Source organism: Monodelphis domestica, chromosome 1 (assembly GCF_027887165.1).
Source record: "Monodelphis domestica isolate mMonDom1 chromosome 1, mMonDom1.pri, whole genome shotgun sequence".
Lineage (NCBI taxonomy): Eukaryota > Metazoa > Chordata > Mammalia > Didelphimorphia > Didelphidae > Monodelphis > Monodelphis domestica.
The window spans coordinates 263,425,329-263,440,056 of NC_077227.1; the positions used below are offsets into that span (position 1 = coordinate 263,425,329).

The following is a 14,728-nucleotide window of genomic DNA, read 5'->3' on the forward strand; positions in this document are numbered from 1 at the left end:
AGGGAAAGACTGATTCATTTTTGCTATTGTATGTCCAATAAACTTAGCCTAGCACATTGATACACAGTAAGGGCTTAATGCTAGATGATGCAATGGATAAAATTCTAGGACTGGACTCAAAGAAGACCTAAGTTCAAATTTAGTCTGATGGTTTGGTTTTTTTTTGTGACCCAAAGCAAGTCATTTAACTTGTCTTCTTCCCCTGTAAAATGGGTATCAAAATTATGAGAATCAAATAAGATAGTATTGTAAAGTGTTTTGCAAACCTTAAAAAGCTATGTAAATGCTAGCTATTAATAAATTATTCATGATTACTTATGTTTAAGTCAGTCACATTTGTATAGTGTTTGCCAATAACTAAGCCATTACATACAAAGCATCTCATTTGATCCTCCCTAGGGAGGTTAAGTGACTTGCCCAAGCAAGTCCTAACAGACAATCAATGTAGGGGCAGAGCCAAGAGTCAGGACTAGAATCAGAAAGTCCTGATTCTTAATCTGATGCTCCTTCCAGTATATCATGTGGCCTCTGAATCAAATCCATCATATAGATCTGTGTAATTTGTTCCATCGAGAAAGGACACTTATAAATGATTAGTACAAATCTTTTTTGAAATAAGTTACCTCCAATGGACTACCTGACATATAAAAATACCTATCTTTCCTTAAAATTAATTAAAAAATTAAAACCTCCACTGTCCCAACCCATTGCTAATTAGAGAAAATGCATACCTGCTCTATTTCCTTTGAACAGGACGTCGGATTTTCTCCCATGCCTCCAGGTTGGTCATTTTCCCATGGTAATTTATTTTTTCCTTTTCCTGCACTTAATACCCTTCGAGTACAGATAGTCTGATCAGCAGATGGACTATAAGATCCATACATCTGCATACTATCCCTTGAATGGTCACCACAATGACAGTGTGCACTCTGAGTTCTGTTACCTGCCAGAAGCCAGTCTGTATCAGCTCCATGAGGCAAGTGGGTTGATCTGCCCTGGGCAGAAGATGGCATGAGTATTGCGTATTCCACAAATCCCTGTTCTGTTAGCCTTGGAAGAGTTTTCCTAGCTAATCTGGCTTGCACAGCATTCATCACTCCATCTCCATTATCTTGAAGTTCGACAGCATCCACAGCTCTGAAAAGGACACTGGTTTTACCTGAGCCCATTGAAGATGCCAATACAGCAAAGGCCTCCAGAGCAGCTTGTCTTACCCTACGTTTACTATCCACTAGAGCTGGGGCAAGGCCAAAAGCCAGTTTGGGCAAATCAAAATCCTCACTTGGATAGGTAAGCAAGGAGCAAATGCTGATATTCACCACTTCCTCTCTCACTCTGGAATGCTTATGTTTGAGATGCTCCAGCAATAAACACAAGACCTGCTGAGGTCCTACTTCCTTCATCAGCTTAAGAAAAATTTTCATGTATTCTTGCTTGATCACCAACTTGTTGTCTGCTAGCACTTTGACTGTGGCGGTAATGATTGGTCCCAAGAATTGCTGTACCTGCTCCCCAAGGCGGGTCACCAACAGGTGCAGTACCTGAAGTGTGCCATGGACCACTTTGAAGTTAGAATCATCTAACAAGTTATACAATAAGCTAATGAAACCTACAAGACTAGAGTGAGGAGTAGAGACAGGGCTAAACTTTCCCAGCACCTGCTTGAGTTCCTCCACAGCTTGAGTCCGGCTCTTATAGTCCTCCTGATCTAGCAACCTAGAATGCAGTTCCTGGGGAATAACACCAAACTTGAGGTGGCTGCTGGAAGGTGTTGCTGGACTGGGGAGGCGATCTTCAGGAAACTCCGAGGTCTCAAGTTCCAAATAATGAGGGACCTGACTGCCAAACTGGGACTCTATACGACGATTGTAGTGTCTCCTTAGGGCAGAGGGCAGGCGAGAGATGTAAGACTGAAACCGATCTTGGCCCAGGCGCTCCCCTATTTGCTGCAGTGCAGTAAATGCTATCTCGCCCTCTTCTTCTTCCTCCTGCTCCCCAAGCTTTCGGGCCAGCGATAGAGTTATCTCAGTGAGATCTAAGCCGAACAACAGATCCTGGGGAGTGAGCAAAATAGGGAGTAGTAGAGCAGTGGAAGCCCGGAGCCGAGCATCAGTGCTCTCCAAGCCTCGATGTATGAGCGCCTGAAGCACTTGCATGGGGCTTCGCCTCAAACACTGGTGCAGGATTTGCAGTGCATCCTTCCTCAAGGCCGGGTTTTCTTCTCGTAGGGAGACTACGAGCTGCGGCAACAAAGCCAGGCTGAAGGCCTCTTCCAGCTGGCCCGCCTCCCCCTGACCCCGCAGTACGTCGGAGAGAAGTTGCAAGCAAAGTCGCTTCTCCTCCAGGCCCCCCTCCACCAGCACCCGGCCCAGGGCCCGATAGAGCGCTTCTTTCCGCCTCGGGAAACCAAGGCGCCCGCCCCTACGGGGCAGGGCAGCTTGCAAAGCCTGGAAGGCCTCGGACGGCTCCGGAGCTGTGCGGAGGAGCTGCAGGAGCCGGGTCTCCTCTTCCTCTCCTCCTGGAAAGTTTCCTCCAGCCCTGGACCAGCCACTCGTGATGGCCTCCTCCGCGGGGAGCAAGAGCGTGGTAGTGGACAGGGCTAGGGGGGCCGGGGGAAAGGAGCCATGGTCGCCGGCGGCACCGCGGCAGCAGAAGCTTTTCTCCTCTCTCATCGTCCGCCGACGTCGGTTTTCATCAGTCTCGGGAGTAGAAGGGCAGCAGCTGCTCCGGGGCCCATAGGCACTGGGTGCTAGGAACGGAGCCTGGAACGGGAGAAGCACGAAGGGCGCGGACGCCATGGAGGGGCGTCAAGAAGCTGCGGCAGTGGGGAACCATCGCAGTCTCCTAGGGGCCCGGCAGAGCCCTTCCCTTCCTTTTCTTCTCCAGACTCCCGAGCAGTGGAAGGGGAAAAGCAGCCACCGAAGCCGGGGCCTGGAGTGATTCCCTCCTTCTCCTGTTCTCCCCCTTCTCCCCTTCCTCCTCCTCCTCCTCCTCCTCCTCTTCCTCTGCCGCTGGCGCCACGGCCCCACAGGAACGGAGCGTTCCCAAGCCGCCCCCGACTACAGGAGGCCGACCTCAACAAAATGGCCCCCGCCGCGGGCCCCAGACCCAGCTGCTGGCACCGGGCGTAACCAGGGGCACCACGTGACCAAACCGACCGCTTCCATGGTGACCAGCCAGCGCGCGATCTCTTGACCCGGAATGAAACCTTTCAAGGGGAGGTGAGAATTCTGGGGCATGTAGTCTTCAAGACGCGTTTAACAACCTACCCCAGCTGAAATCGTTTGAAAGAGGCCAGGAGAAAGCAGCCGCAAATGATTGCTAGGGGAGGGAAAGAGAAATGGATGAAGGCCAGGGCATAGGCGGAAGTGATGCTGCTCGATCTCGGGGCGGCGGGGCTTCGGCCGGAAGTTCTCCGCCCTACTTGTATGTGTTCGTCGGGGTTTGACTGGAGGCCAGTGAGGCTCCCGCCCCAGTGTCTTTTTTTCTGGTCCCTCCTGCTTCAGTCGCTGCCGGCACAATCCTTGGGACGCAGGTATTTTCTGATGGCTCTCCCGAAACCGTTCTTGCTCTGGCCAGTGCCCGCGCAGAGAGGTTTGATCCTAGGAGAGGGGGGGGGGGGGGGGGAGGCGAGGAACAGAAGAGAAGTGGGAATGGTGGGGGGGGCGTGCAGGGCCGCTCGGGGACCGGACCCCGAAGCAAGGGGGGCGGGCATCGGTTGCCAACCTCCGACTGGGTCCACGGGCCCTGGGAGCGAACTAACCTATCGAAAAATATCTTTCTCCCTAGCATCCTTTATGTCCTCGGGCCCAGGGGGTAAGCGGGTTAGGGTTGTTGTTGTTTTTCCCTCCCAAGTCCCAGGATTGGCTCAAGAAATGTTTGACTCCCTTCTCCATCTCCTCTCTGCTAATTTTTAATTAAAATAAAGGAAAATGACTCCACTGGAAATATGTTCTTTTTCCCTCATCTCACCTGCCACCTTCCCTCATCCTCAGATCAAGTCCTTTTTCATTCCAGATGTGGGGGGGACCCCCTCCCTTCATCCTTCTCTTCCTCCAGAATCTCCATAGCTCCTCTTTTGGTCGCCAAGAGACTGACTGCAGATGTGTTACTTAGCAGGGGAAGTTCTTGGCACTATGGCCCTGAGAGAACTCTGCCCTGAGGATTTGAGGAAGGTTGGGAGATGCCATTCTTCAGTATTTTTCAGGGAGATCTGAACCGCGAATAGTTATTTTGTTTTTAAGAGGTGGGGAGGAGGCAGTTTTCACACTTAGACTTTGAAGTGGTCACAATTAGAGGGCTCTGGGCCCGAATTGATGGATGGAGTGTAGAATCCCCAGGAATGTGGGAGATGAATTTCCGAAGGAACAATACCTCTCTGCTTTAGAAACAATACAGATTCTATTTTGGGACAATCCTTTGGGGGAAAGTGGCATTTCTGTAGTGTTATTTGAAATTTCAAAATCTTTAATTCAGATAACTTGGTTATCCATGGTATCATGGAATCAGGTTTGGTGTTTGTTACTGTCAATATAATTGATCGCTTAGGCTACACAACATAAAATAGTTTTGTTTCAAGCACAGAATGAATTTTTAACGCCTTTTTTTAGAGCACTGTTGAACACTACAGTATTATTAATATATCTGAAGTTCTTGGAATTGCCCTTTCTTAATGGTATTCTAGTTAGTAACTGAAGAAAGACAGTTTGTTTTTATTTTAAGAAAGTTTTAATTTTTTAAAATATTTATGCTTGCATGACATAATGGCTCTCATATTTCTTTACTTTCTCACTGGGTGACTGGAGGAATGGATTGGAGGGTGAGAATTTGGAAGTGAAGACAGAATTTAAAAAAAATTGATGTTTCATATAATAATTTGGCTCACAATTGTAACTAGACATTGAAAATGCGTATTTTAAACACATATTGGGTTTTTTCAACTCTGGAAGAGATTATAGAATTAAAATATTGAAAAATCATGGAGGGCACAAATGGGATAAAAAATTTTATCGTCCTCCAGTGCATAGCACAGTGCTATGTGCATAGTAAATGCTTAATATATGATGTTTAAGTTAATACCAGAATTGAAAGGTGTTTTTAAAAATTATTAGAGTTTTTAGACAAATAGGTGGTACATTATAGAGCAGGTAACTAATTCATAGACAGAGGTAATAGTGCAAAGAGAAAATAGAATAAATTATATTCAGATAAATTCATGAATGAATATGTTAAAATAAATTAGGGATGTTTGGGGGGTATACATATTTTTTCCTATAAAATTTGCAGTGAAAAAATTGCAAACATTTACAAAGAAAAATTCTTCAATATACAAGTTGTTAAACTGAGAAAATAACACAGAAAACCCACTGTTTAATTAAGGAAAGAGGCACCGGGCTGAGTTAGGCCTCTACACTGAGCACATGCCTATGCAGAGCCCCAAGGATTGAACTCTGGATGCTCTCGGTCCCTGACCCCTGGGAAAGCCAACTGCGCTTGATTGGACAATTCCTAGGAGCTATTAAAGTGGGCAAGTTTAAATACCTTTCCTGGGGAACTTGGGGACTGAGGACGGGAATAGTTGATTGACTTTACTATGGTAACTAGGGAAAATGAGGAGCCCCAGACAGGAGGGACTGATTCTTTACAATGGACACAAAAGGGAAAGACCCAGCCTTGAGCTGGGCCATTTAGGTAAAGGACTTTGGCCTAAGGGGAGAAACCAGTGAGACTAAAGAGAAATTTAACTTTTGATGGGATTAGCTATTCCCGCCTAAACTACCTTAGTCTGAGACCTGTTAAATTGGGGGATTTTCCCTCTAGGAGGAACTCCTATGACCAGGTCAAACCTGAGGCTTTCATCTTTAATCTAAGTAAACTGGGGTTCATTAAATCTTTCTAGGCTGCAAGTTTGGGGACTTCTAAATTCCATGTTGACACTGTAAACCTCATTTATTACTAATTTATCCAAATCCTTACTCCAATTCCTATGATTGTAGATTCACATGTATGAGAACATAGTTATTTTTTCAGTTCTTTCCATAGTTCGTTATCCCTAATATTTGTAATTCTAATGTTTTTTGGCATTTTTTTCATTTGCCACAATTTGTTTATCTGTTCCCTCAACTGCTGGACATTCAGATTCTTTTCAATTTTTACTATTATATAGTGTTGTCAGAACCAGATCTAGACCAATCATGTTACCAGAAAAGACGTTATTTGGTAAATCAAGAGAAACATTGCTGAGCTCTGTTCCTCTTATACATGGCAGAGGTAGGAACTTGGGGGGGGGCGTGTATTTCTTGTTAAGTGGGGAAAGTATTCATCAACAGTGGAAACATTTCAAGGATGTTATAACATTCCCTTCTTCCTGTGTTTACATTCTAAAAGTTTGCCTCATGTCCTTGTGGTTTTTTGAAAGTGTACTTGCTATAGTGGTATCTTATTCAAGGTTCCCTGTTACTCAGATAAGGAATTGAGCTTATGCAGCTATAAACCTTATTTTCAATTACTTCTTGATGATGTTACATTTTCTATAGTGAAATGTCAGAGTCAAAGAATTTTGCTTCTTACCATGTTATTACCAGACTTCTTTCTAGAAATGGCATGTAATCATAAGATTCCAGATTTAGAACTGGAAAGAAACTTAAGAGACCATGAAATTTAAGCTTTTCATTTTACGGAGGAAACAGGTCAGAGAAGTTAATTCAGTCCCACAAATAGGAGGTAGCAAAGCTAGAATTTAAAACTAGGTCTTTTGATTCCCAAATAGGTGTCTTACTTTGCCCTCAACAATGGTGGAGTGCACCTTTTTCCCCTGCAGTTCCACCAAAACTTAATTATAAATTGTTTTTATTTATTTTCGCCAATTTTCTCTTCTAATTTTTAAGTCCTAATATTATGGGTGACAACCATCTGCTCCTGAAAAACCTCCCTTGGTTCTAGAGAGGTTTTCTTCTATACAATGTATAACTTTTACAGATATATCATGATCATGTTCCAAAGAAATATGCTATTTAAATACAACAAACCATAAAGGTTTGAAATGATGAATATCTTATCATATGTGGTTATTACAAGGACAGTATGAATTCAGATATGTGAAAATTATTTGGAAAGTTAAAACCACTGTGCATATGTTAGGCATGGGGGTAGCTGGGTAGCATAGTAGATGGAATACTATGACTAGAATCAGGAGCACCTATTACAAATCTGAACTCAAACACTAGCTATATGATCCTGATCAAATCACTTAACCTCTTTTTGTCTCATTTTCCTTATCCATTAAAAATGAGGATAATAATAGTACCTACCTCTCAGGGTTGCTATGAGGATAAAGTGAGTTAATTACAAAGTGTGCTTTAGTACAATGCCTGGTACACAGTAAGCACTGTGTGAATATTAGTTTTCATTATCATCATTAATTATAATAGTCATAATATCATCTATACTCTTTGCATCTCCTCTTGGGCCTCAGAATGTTGCTAGGATCTCCCAAAAAAGCAGGTAGGGAGAGAAACTAATCTTGGAATCCATCAACTTAGTAGATTGCCTAGAACTTTGGAAAAAGATATGATGGGAATGATATTTAAACAAATGGATAAAATGATTTTTCCCCCATCCTCTGAACTTCATTTATTCATGTCACCTGTTCCCATAGATTTCTTGAATTTTTGTTGTGTTTTACATCTGAAATATGTAGTATTTCTTTCTTTATATTAATTGATGTTTATTTTGTTCTAATTTAGTTTACAGTGCAACAAAACTTGAATGCTAAGGGAAAAAAATCCTATTTCTGCTTCATTCCTCCCAACAATTTTAGTTAAAGGAATTAAAATATGACCTAATGATTTTATAGTTTTTATTTTAGGAAATAGAACTTTTCCTTATAAAGATAACCTGTTACGGCTCTATGAAAAACTAGAGTTAGGGGGAGACAATTTCCTTCTGAGTCCATAATACTATGTTAGAGCAAGGTTCTAATTGTATCCCCCCTTCCCAGTGTATCAAAAGTTAATGCTAAAGAAAGGAAAAATCTACATCACCGTTCAAATGCACAGTTCAAATATCAATAATATGGAAATAGATCTTGATCAATGTAAAACCCAGTGGAATTGTGCATCAGCCACAGGAGGGGATTGGTGGGAGGGGAGGGAAAGAACATGAATCTTGAACCATGAACCATGGAAAAATATTCTAAATTAACTAATTGAATAAATTTTTTAAAAAAGTTAATGGTTGAATGAGCATATGTGAGAACCTATGAAATATATTTAAATTTCTGATCTGGGATATGCTTTCTACCTCTAATATCAGATCCTCTTGCCTAATAACCTAGGGAATTCTCCCAAAAGAGTGAAATATATGAAGGGCAATGCCTTTGGATAGAAGCCCACAGACTTCTGAGCATGTAAGTTCAGCCCACCTACAAGCTACGTACCATAGAGGAAGTCTTTCCTAATTTCCCCAACTATTAGTACTTTTTCTCTCAAATTGCTTTGTAATTTACTACTTTGTACTTATTCTCTTTACTTTATGTATGCTTTTTAAAATGTTTATTTTCTCAATTATATGTAAAAACTTTTAACATTCATTTTGTTAAATTTTGAGTTCAAAATTCTCCTTTGAGAAGACAAGCAATTTGATATTATACATATGCGGTCATGCAAAACATATCTTCCTTTTAGCTATATTACAAAAGAAAAGAGAAAAAAAGCAAGAAAAATAAAGTTTTAAAAAGCATGCCTTGACCTGCATTCAGGCTCCATCAGTTCTTTCTCTGGAAGTGGATAACTCTTTTTATCATAAGTCCTTAGATTATTGTTTTGAGGAGAATAGCCAGGTTATTCAGTTGATCATCTTACAGTATTGCTGTTACTGTGTACAGTGTTTTCCTGGTTCTGCTCACTTTGCTTTTCATCAGTTCATGTAAGTCCAGGTGTTTCTGAAAGCATTCTGCTTGTCATTTATTGTAGTGCAGTTCCAACAGAATTATATACCAAGGCCTATTCAAGCTCTTCCCCAATTAGTGGACACCTCCTCAATTTCCAATTCTTTACCACCACAAAAAGAGATGTTATAAATATTTTTGTGCATATTGGTCCTTTCCTCTTTTCTTTGATCTCTTTGGGTTACAAAGCAATGGTATTGCTGGGTCAAAGGGTATGCCAAGTTTTTTTTGTTTTTTAGGCATATTTCCAAATTGTTCTCCAGAATGGTTGGATCACTTCACAGTTCCAACAACAGTGCTTCGTGCCCCCATTTTTGCATATCCTCTCCGACATTTGTCATTTTCCTATTCTGTCATATGAACCAATTTGATAGCTATGAGATTGTCCCTTAAAATTGTTTTAATGTGTATTTCTCTAATCAGTAGTGATTTAGAACATTTGTTTATATGACCATAGATAGCTTTGATTTCTTTTGAAAACTTCCTGTTAGTATTCTTTGACCTTTTTCAGTTAGGGAATGACTTGGATTCTTATAAATTTGACTCAGTTCTCTATATATTTGAGAAATCAGACCTTTGATAGAGAAGCTTGCTGTAAATTTTTTCCCAGTTTCTTGCTAAACTGATTTTTTTGTGTGCAAAACCTTTACGCTTAATATTGTGAAATTAACCACTTTATATATTGTAATGTTCTTTATCTCTTGTTTAATCACTAATTCTTCCCTTATCCATAGATCTGACAGATAAAATAATACTTTCCTATGATATAACTCTCTATGACTAAATTATGTGTCCATTTTGACCACATCTGTGAAACATTAGTGTCCATGGCAGAAAAGCCTCGAGATAATCTCTTGGACACTCCCTTAGACAATGCAGATCTGATTTTATTTACCGATGGTTCCTCTTTTATGAGGGATGGCATACGTTACACTGGAGCTGCCGTAGTCTCAGAATTTGCCACTGAATGGTCAGCTTCACTACCTTCTAACATTAGAGCTCAAGGAGCAGAACTCATAGCTCTAAAACAAGCTTGTATAATTGCCAAGGATAAAAAGGCAACAATTTATACGGATTCTAGATATGCTTTTGGCATTTGTCACTCAGTTGGGATGCTATGGCTCCAGAGAGGATTTTTAACCTCAGCTGGAAAATCTATAGCTAATGCAGAAATTATTAATGAAGTTCTTTCTGCTCTCAAACTGCCTAAAGCCCTAGCTGTAGTTCATTGCTCTGCCCATACAGGTGGCTCTGACCCTGTCTCTAGAGGAAATGACCGAGCAGATGCCGCTGCAAAACTAGCAACCATAGAAGGACCTGGATTAATTTTAACATTAACAACCACTGATAATTTAAATTTATCACTTTCCTATAATGAAAAGGAAGTGGAAAAATGGAAACAAAAATTTAAAGCAAAACAAATTAATGGAGTATGGGTGTCATCTGAAGGAAAACCCCTGCTCCCTAGAAGTTTCTATAACCAAATTTGCCAATCTATTCATAAAAATGGTCATTTTGGCACCCAGGGCATCGTGGACTCTGTCAAGAGAGTATGGATAGCCCTTGGTATAACTACTATAGCCTCTAAAGTATGTTCAGCCTGCCCTGTCTGCCAGGCATATAACCAACATGCATATCGTGGAAAAGCCTTTGGGGGACATCCTCTGGCTTACACACCTTTTGAACATCTACAGATAGATTTCATAACGATGCCAAAGGCTGGACGTTATAAATTTTGTCTAGTAATTGTAGATCAACTAACCAGATGGCCGGAAGCATTTCCTACAACCCGAGCCACAGCAGATTTTGTTGCAAAGATACTTTTAAAAGAAATTATTCCTCGTTTTGGCCTACCAGCACGTATTGACTCCGATAGAGGGAGTCATTTTACCGATTCTGTCTTAAACCAAATATATTCTTGCTTGGGGATAACTCCAAAATTCCATGTTCCATATCACCCCCAGAGCTCAGGCCAAGTGGAGAGGATGAATAAAGAACTTAAGACTATGATTGGCAAATTATGCACTGAGACCCACTTAAAATGGCCTGAAATTCTCCCTCTGGCCCTATTTTATCTTAGAAGCAGGCCTAGAGGAGACTTACATATTTCACCATTTGAGATGCTTTTTGGACATCCGCCTATACAGGCTAAGCCTTTCTCCCCAGCTTATACATCGCTATTAGGGGGAGATATTACTATTGCTTCCTATATACAGGAGTTACAGCACAAACTACGTGAATTTCATGAATCCGGAGCTGCAGTACAAGCCGGACCATTAGACTTTTCTCTGCATGACCTAAACCCAGGAGATAAAGTTTATATCAAGAATTTCAAGCGAACTGGAGCAACTCAACCTTCATGGGAAGGACCATTCCAAATATTATTAACTACTCCAACATCTATAAAGATTGGAGAAAGGGACTCTTGGATTCACTGCTCACATGTGAAGAAAGCATCTTCTGCTGAGACTGATTGACTGTATCCTATCATATGAATTGTGACTCTATCTTATCATATGAATTGGAGATAATAATCCATAGACAAATGGATGCTGTTTTTTCAAGAATATATTGAATTACTGATTTTTTTCCTTATTTTTATTATTTCTTTTCTTTTATTTTTTTATCAGAATATTTGATTTTTTTCTCATTTTTTGTACTGAAAGTACACATAATTAATATTAATATTATTTTTTCCTGCAGTAATACAAGTTAATATATATACTCTTGCTATAATATCAATATATGCCTAAAAGCTTTAAACTATGGGAACCTGCCATTTATTGATAAAATATTATAGGACTGTGATTAATGTTTGTGTCTGATTCCAGGAAAAGGGATAAAAACAAGGAGCACAGACTAAACCTGAATAGTGCCAATAGAGCACACAAGAAATATTAAAGTGAGACTCGAGGTTGCGACGCTTAACTTATGTTTAAGTCGTAGGACTTCCTTGTATCTACACTCTTTACGAAGTACTCAAACAAGTACAAAGCTTGACTATCATGCTGGCTCCCTATATCCCTGAGAATGAAAAAAAAAATCAGACGAGGGAATGACATTTCCCCATCAAAATAGAATTCTAATTCTTTTCTTCTTATATTATGGCAACTTCCTGTAGTCTTGGCTACAAATGGCTAAGTGAAATATTACTGCATCCTGTCCTACATACTTGTGGGATAGAAATTACTTTAAACTAGACCTATACAAGGCCTATTTTGAATTTTTCTTATGTTTTTGATTATTTTTCTATTCTTTTGATAATTGACACATACACCCCCATAACTGAACATTGCATTCTGAGCTAAACTTGATATTTTTTTAAATACTTACTTCAGGGGGGATTGTATTTTAATTTAAAATCTAAGAATTTTTTTTTATTTTTGAATTTTTTGTTGTTTGAGATTGTATTTTTATAAAAATCCAAGAATTTTGTTTAAGATTTTACTGTTATAAAAAATTCAAAGATTTTGATTCTGTTTGAGAAAAGATCTTCAAGAAAGAAGCTTGAAACTTTTATATCCAGAGAATGAACTGTTGCAGAAAGATGCCGAAAACCTACACTTCATCAAGAAGATCAAGAATGAACTTTGGATGTGATTGATTGGACTGAACTTTTGATTGAACATTTATTGTAACTGTACACATTTATGCCAAAAGGGACTGCCCCTAATTTGGCTTTCTGTCAATGCGCCTAGCAAACATTGGTTTTGCTTTCTTTTCTTTTCTATTTCCTCTCTCACTATTCTAATTTCTCTTAGAAAATTGAATATTGTGTATCTCTTTAGTTAGAAGTGAATTTAGAACTACAAAATGATTATGTTAAATGATCAATGGGGAGACTAGTCTCCCAATGATCATCAGGGGGGATTGTAAACCTTAAAATTTCTTAGACTTATAAATGTTGGAAATTTCATACTTGAAAAATTTCCTATTGATAGTGGGAACTATTGGAATGTGAACCCCATTGGCATGGGAGGTTCCTCCTCCTCCCTTCTTAAGATTACTTTAGGACAGAAACCTTTTGCTGAACAATGGAAAGGGCTTTGACCTATGCTTAAGCATAGAACAGGAAGTTCTTTGAGTCATGATTGATTTTAGAATTGATACAATAGAGATACTTGGAATGACAGAACCAGGTCTTGGAAAATACAATTTCCACCCCACTCAGTCCTAACAGAATTTAGGAAGGGCTGCAGCAAAGGATCAAGATTTAATTATTTGAGAATATGACCTTCAACAGACATGTGCAAAGCCACAGACCTCTGGGCGGTCCTGGGTTAAGCTAGAGCCACCATTGGCACAGGGAAGACATGGACGGTGATTGGTAGATGTGAGAACTGAGGGGAGGGAACTTGGATCGTTTCCTGAAAGAGAGAGGGGTCTGAGGACTGGGGGGGTTGGGGGGGTGGAGGTTGGTTGGAGAGGTGGTGCTTTGAGAGATTGGCTCTGAAGGAAGCTGGAGGTGGAGGCCCCTGAGACTGTTTCTCCATTTTGGTCACGTGAGTAATAGGGACTGATCTCCTTTCTTTGCCCCAGCTATCTAAGGACTTGGGCCTTTTTTCCCAGCCTAAACAGAATGGGGTATTTAAGCCCTATTCCCTTCTCTCCCCTTCCTCTCTCCCTCTCTCTATCTCTAATACCTTTCTTCATCCTGTTTGTAATTAAACTCCATAAAAGGTTGACTGCTGACTTGAGTTTTCATTTAGGAATTACATAGCTGAATTCCTTGGTGACCTTAAATTAATATATATCAGTCTTTTAAAGTGATTTCCTTGTCACAGTATATGGTATGAGATACTAGTCTATATTTAATTCCTACCAAACTACTTTCAGGATTTCCCAGCAATTTTTGTCAAATATCAAGTTCTTGCCCCCAAAGCTTAGATCTTTGGGGTTTTCAAACACTAGTATACTTTGGTCATTACCTACTGTGCATTATGTACCTAATGTATTCAGCTGATCCACCACTCTGTTTCTTAGCTACTACCAGGTTGTTTTGATGATTACCACTTTATCATATAGTTTTGAGATTGCTAAACCGCCTTCCTTCACATCCCCCGCCCCCATTGGTTTCCTTGATATTCTTGACCTTTTGTTCTTCAGATTAACTTTGTTATTGTTTTTTCCTAGCTCTATAAAATAATTTTTGGTAGTTTGGTTGCTATGACACTGAATAAATAAATTAATTTTGGTTGAATTGTCATTTTTATTATATTGATGTAGCCTATCCATGAGCAAACAATTTTTTAATTTTTAACATTTTCTTTTTAAATTTTGAGTTCCAAATTCTCGTTCCACCGTCCCCTTCCCCCACCTTCTGAGAAGGCAAGCAATATGATATGAGTTATGTATGTGAAATCATGCAAAGCATATTTCAGTGTTAGCCATTTTGCAAAATAAAAAGTAAGAGGAGGCAGCTGGGTGGCTCAGTGGATTGAGGGTCAGGTCTAGAGACGGGAGGTCCTAGGTTCAAATCTGGCCTCAGCCACTTCCCAGCTGTGTGACCCTGGGCAAGTCACTTGACCCCCATTGCCTAGCCCTTACCACTCTTCTGCCTTGGAGCCAATACATGGTATTGACTCCAAGACGGAAGGTAAGGGCTTTTAAAAATAAATAAATAAAATAAAAAGTAAGAAAAATAAAACAAGTGTCAAAATTATACTTCAATTTGCTTTCTGAGCTCATCAGTTCTCACTCTGGTGGTGGATAACATTTTCCTTTGGAATTGTCTTGGATCATCATATTGATTAGAGTAGCCATGTCTATCACTATTGATCA

At 40.2% G+C, this 14,728-nt stretch overlaps 2 protein-coding genes across 15 annotated transcripts in view; one reads left to right on the forward strand and one right to left on the reverse strand.

Annotated features, from left to right (window-relative positions):
- Positions 1–3,411, reverse strand: part of TOGARAM1 (TOG array regulator of axonemal microtubules 1) — a 96,228-nt gene extending 92,817 nt beyond the window's left edge. For all 9 annotated transcript variants that reach the window (XR_001623585.2, XM_056810774.1, XM_056810773.1 and 6 more), the window contains exon 1: positions 732–3,411. Coding sequence is in view for 8 of the 9 variants with exons in the window: in XM_056810774.1 (XP_056666752.1) it covers positions 732–2,798 (2,067 nt within the window). In the remaining variant the exon portion in view is untranslated. The remainder of the gene's footprint in view (positions 1–731) is intronic.
- The window catches only part of KLHL28 (kelch like family member 28), a 49,461-nt gene continuing 38,129 nt past the window's right edge, over positions 3,397–14,728 (forward strand). The window contains exons 1-2 of one of the 6 annotated variants that reach the window (XM_007472927.3): positions 3,416–3,535; positions 8,336–8,407. In XM_007472927.3, coding sequence (XP_007472989.1) covers positions 8,372–8,407 — 36 coding nt within the window. In that variant the 5' untranslated portion in view covers positions 3,416–3,535; positions 8,336–8,371. Of the gene's footprint in view, positions 3,595–8,335; positions 8,408–14,728 lie in introns of all 6 variants that reach the window. The other 5 variants (XM_007472928.3, XM_007472930.3, XM_056810776.1 and 2 more) reach the window with 5 other exon arrangements.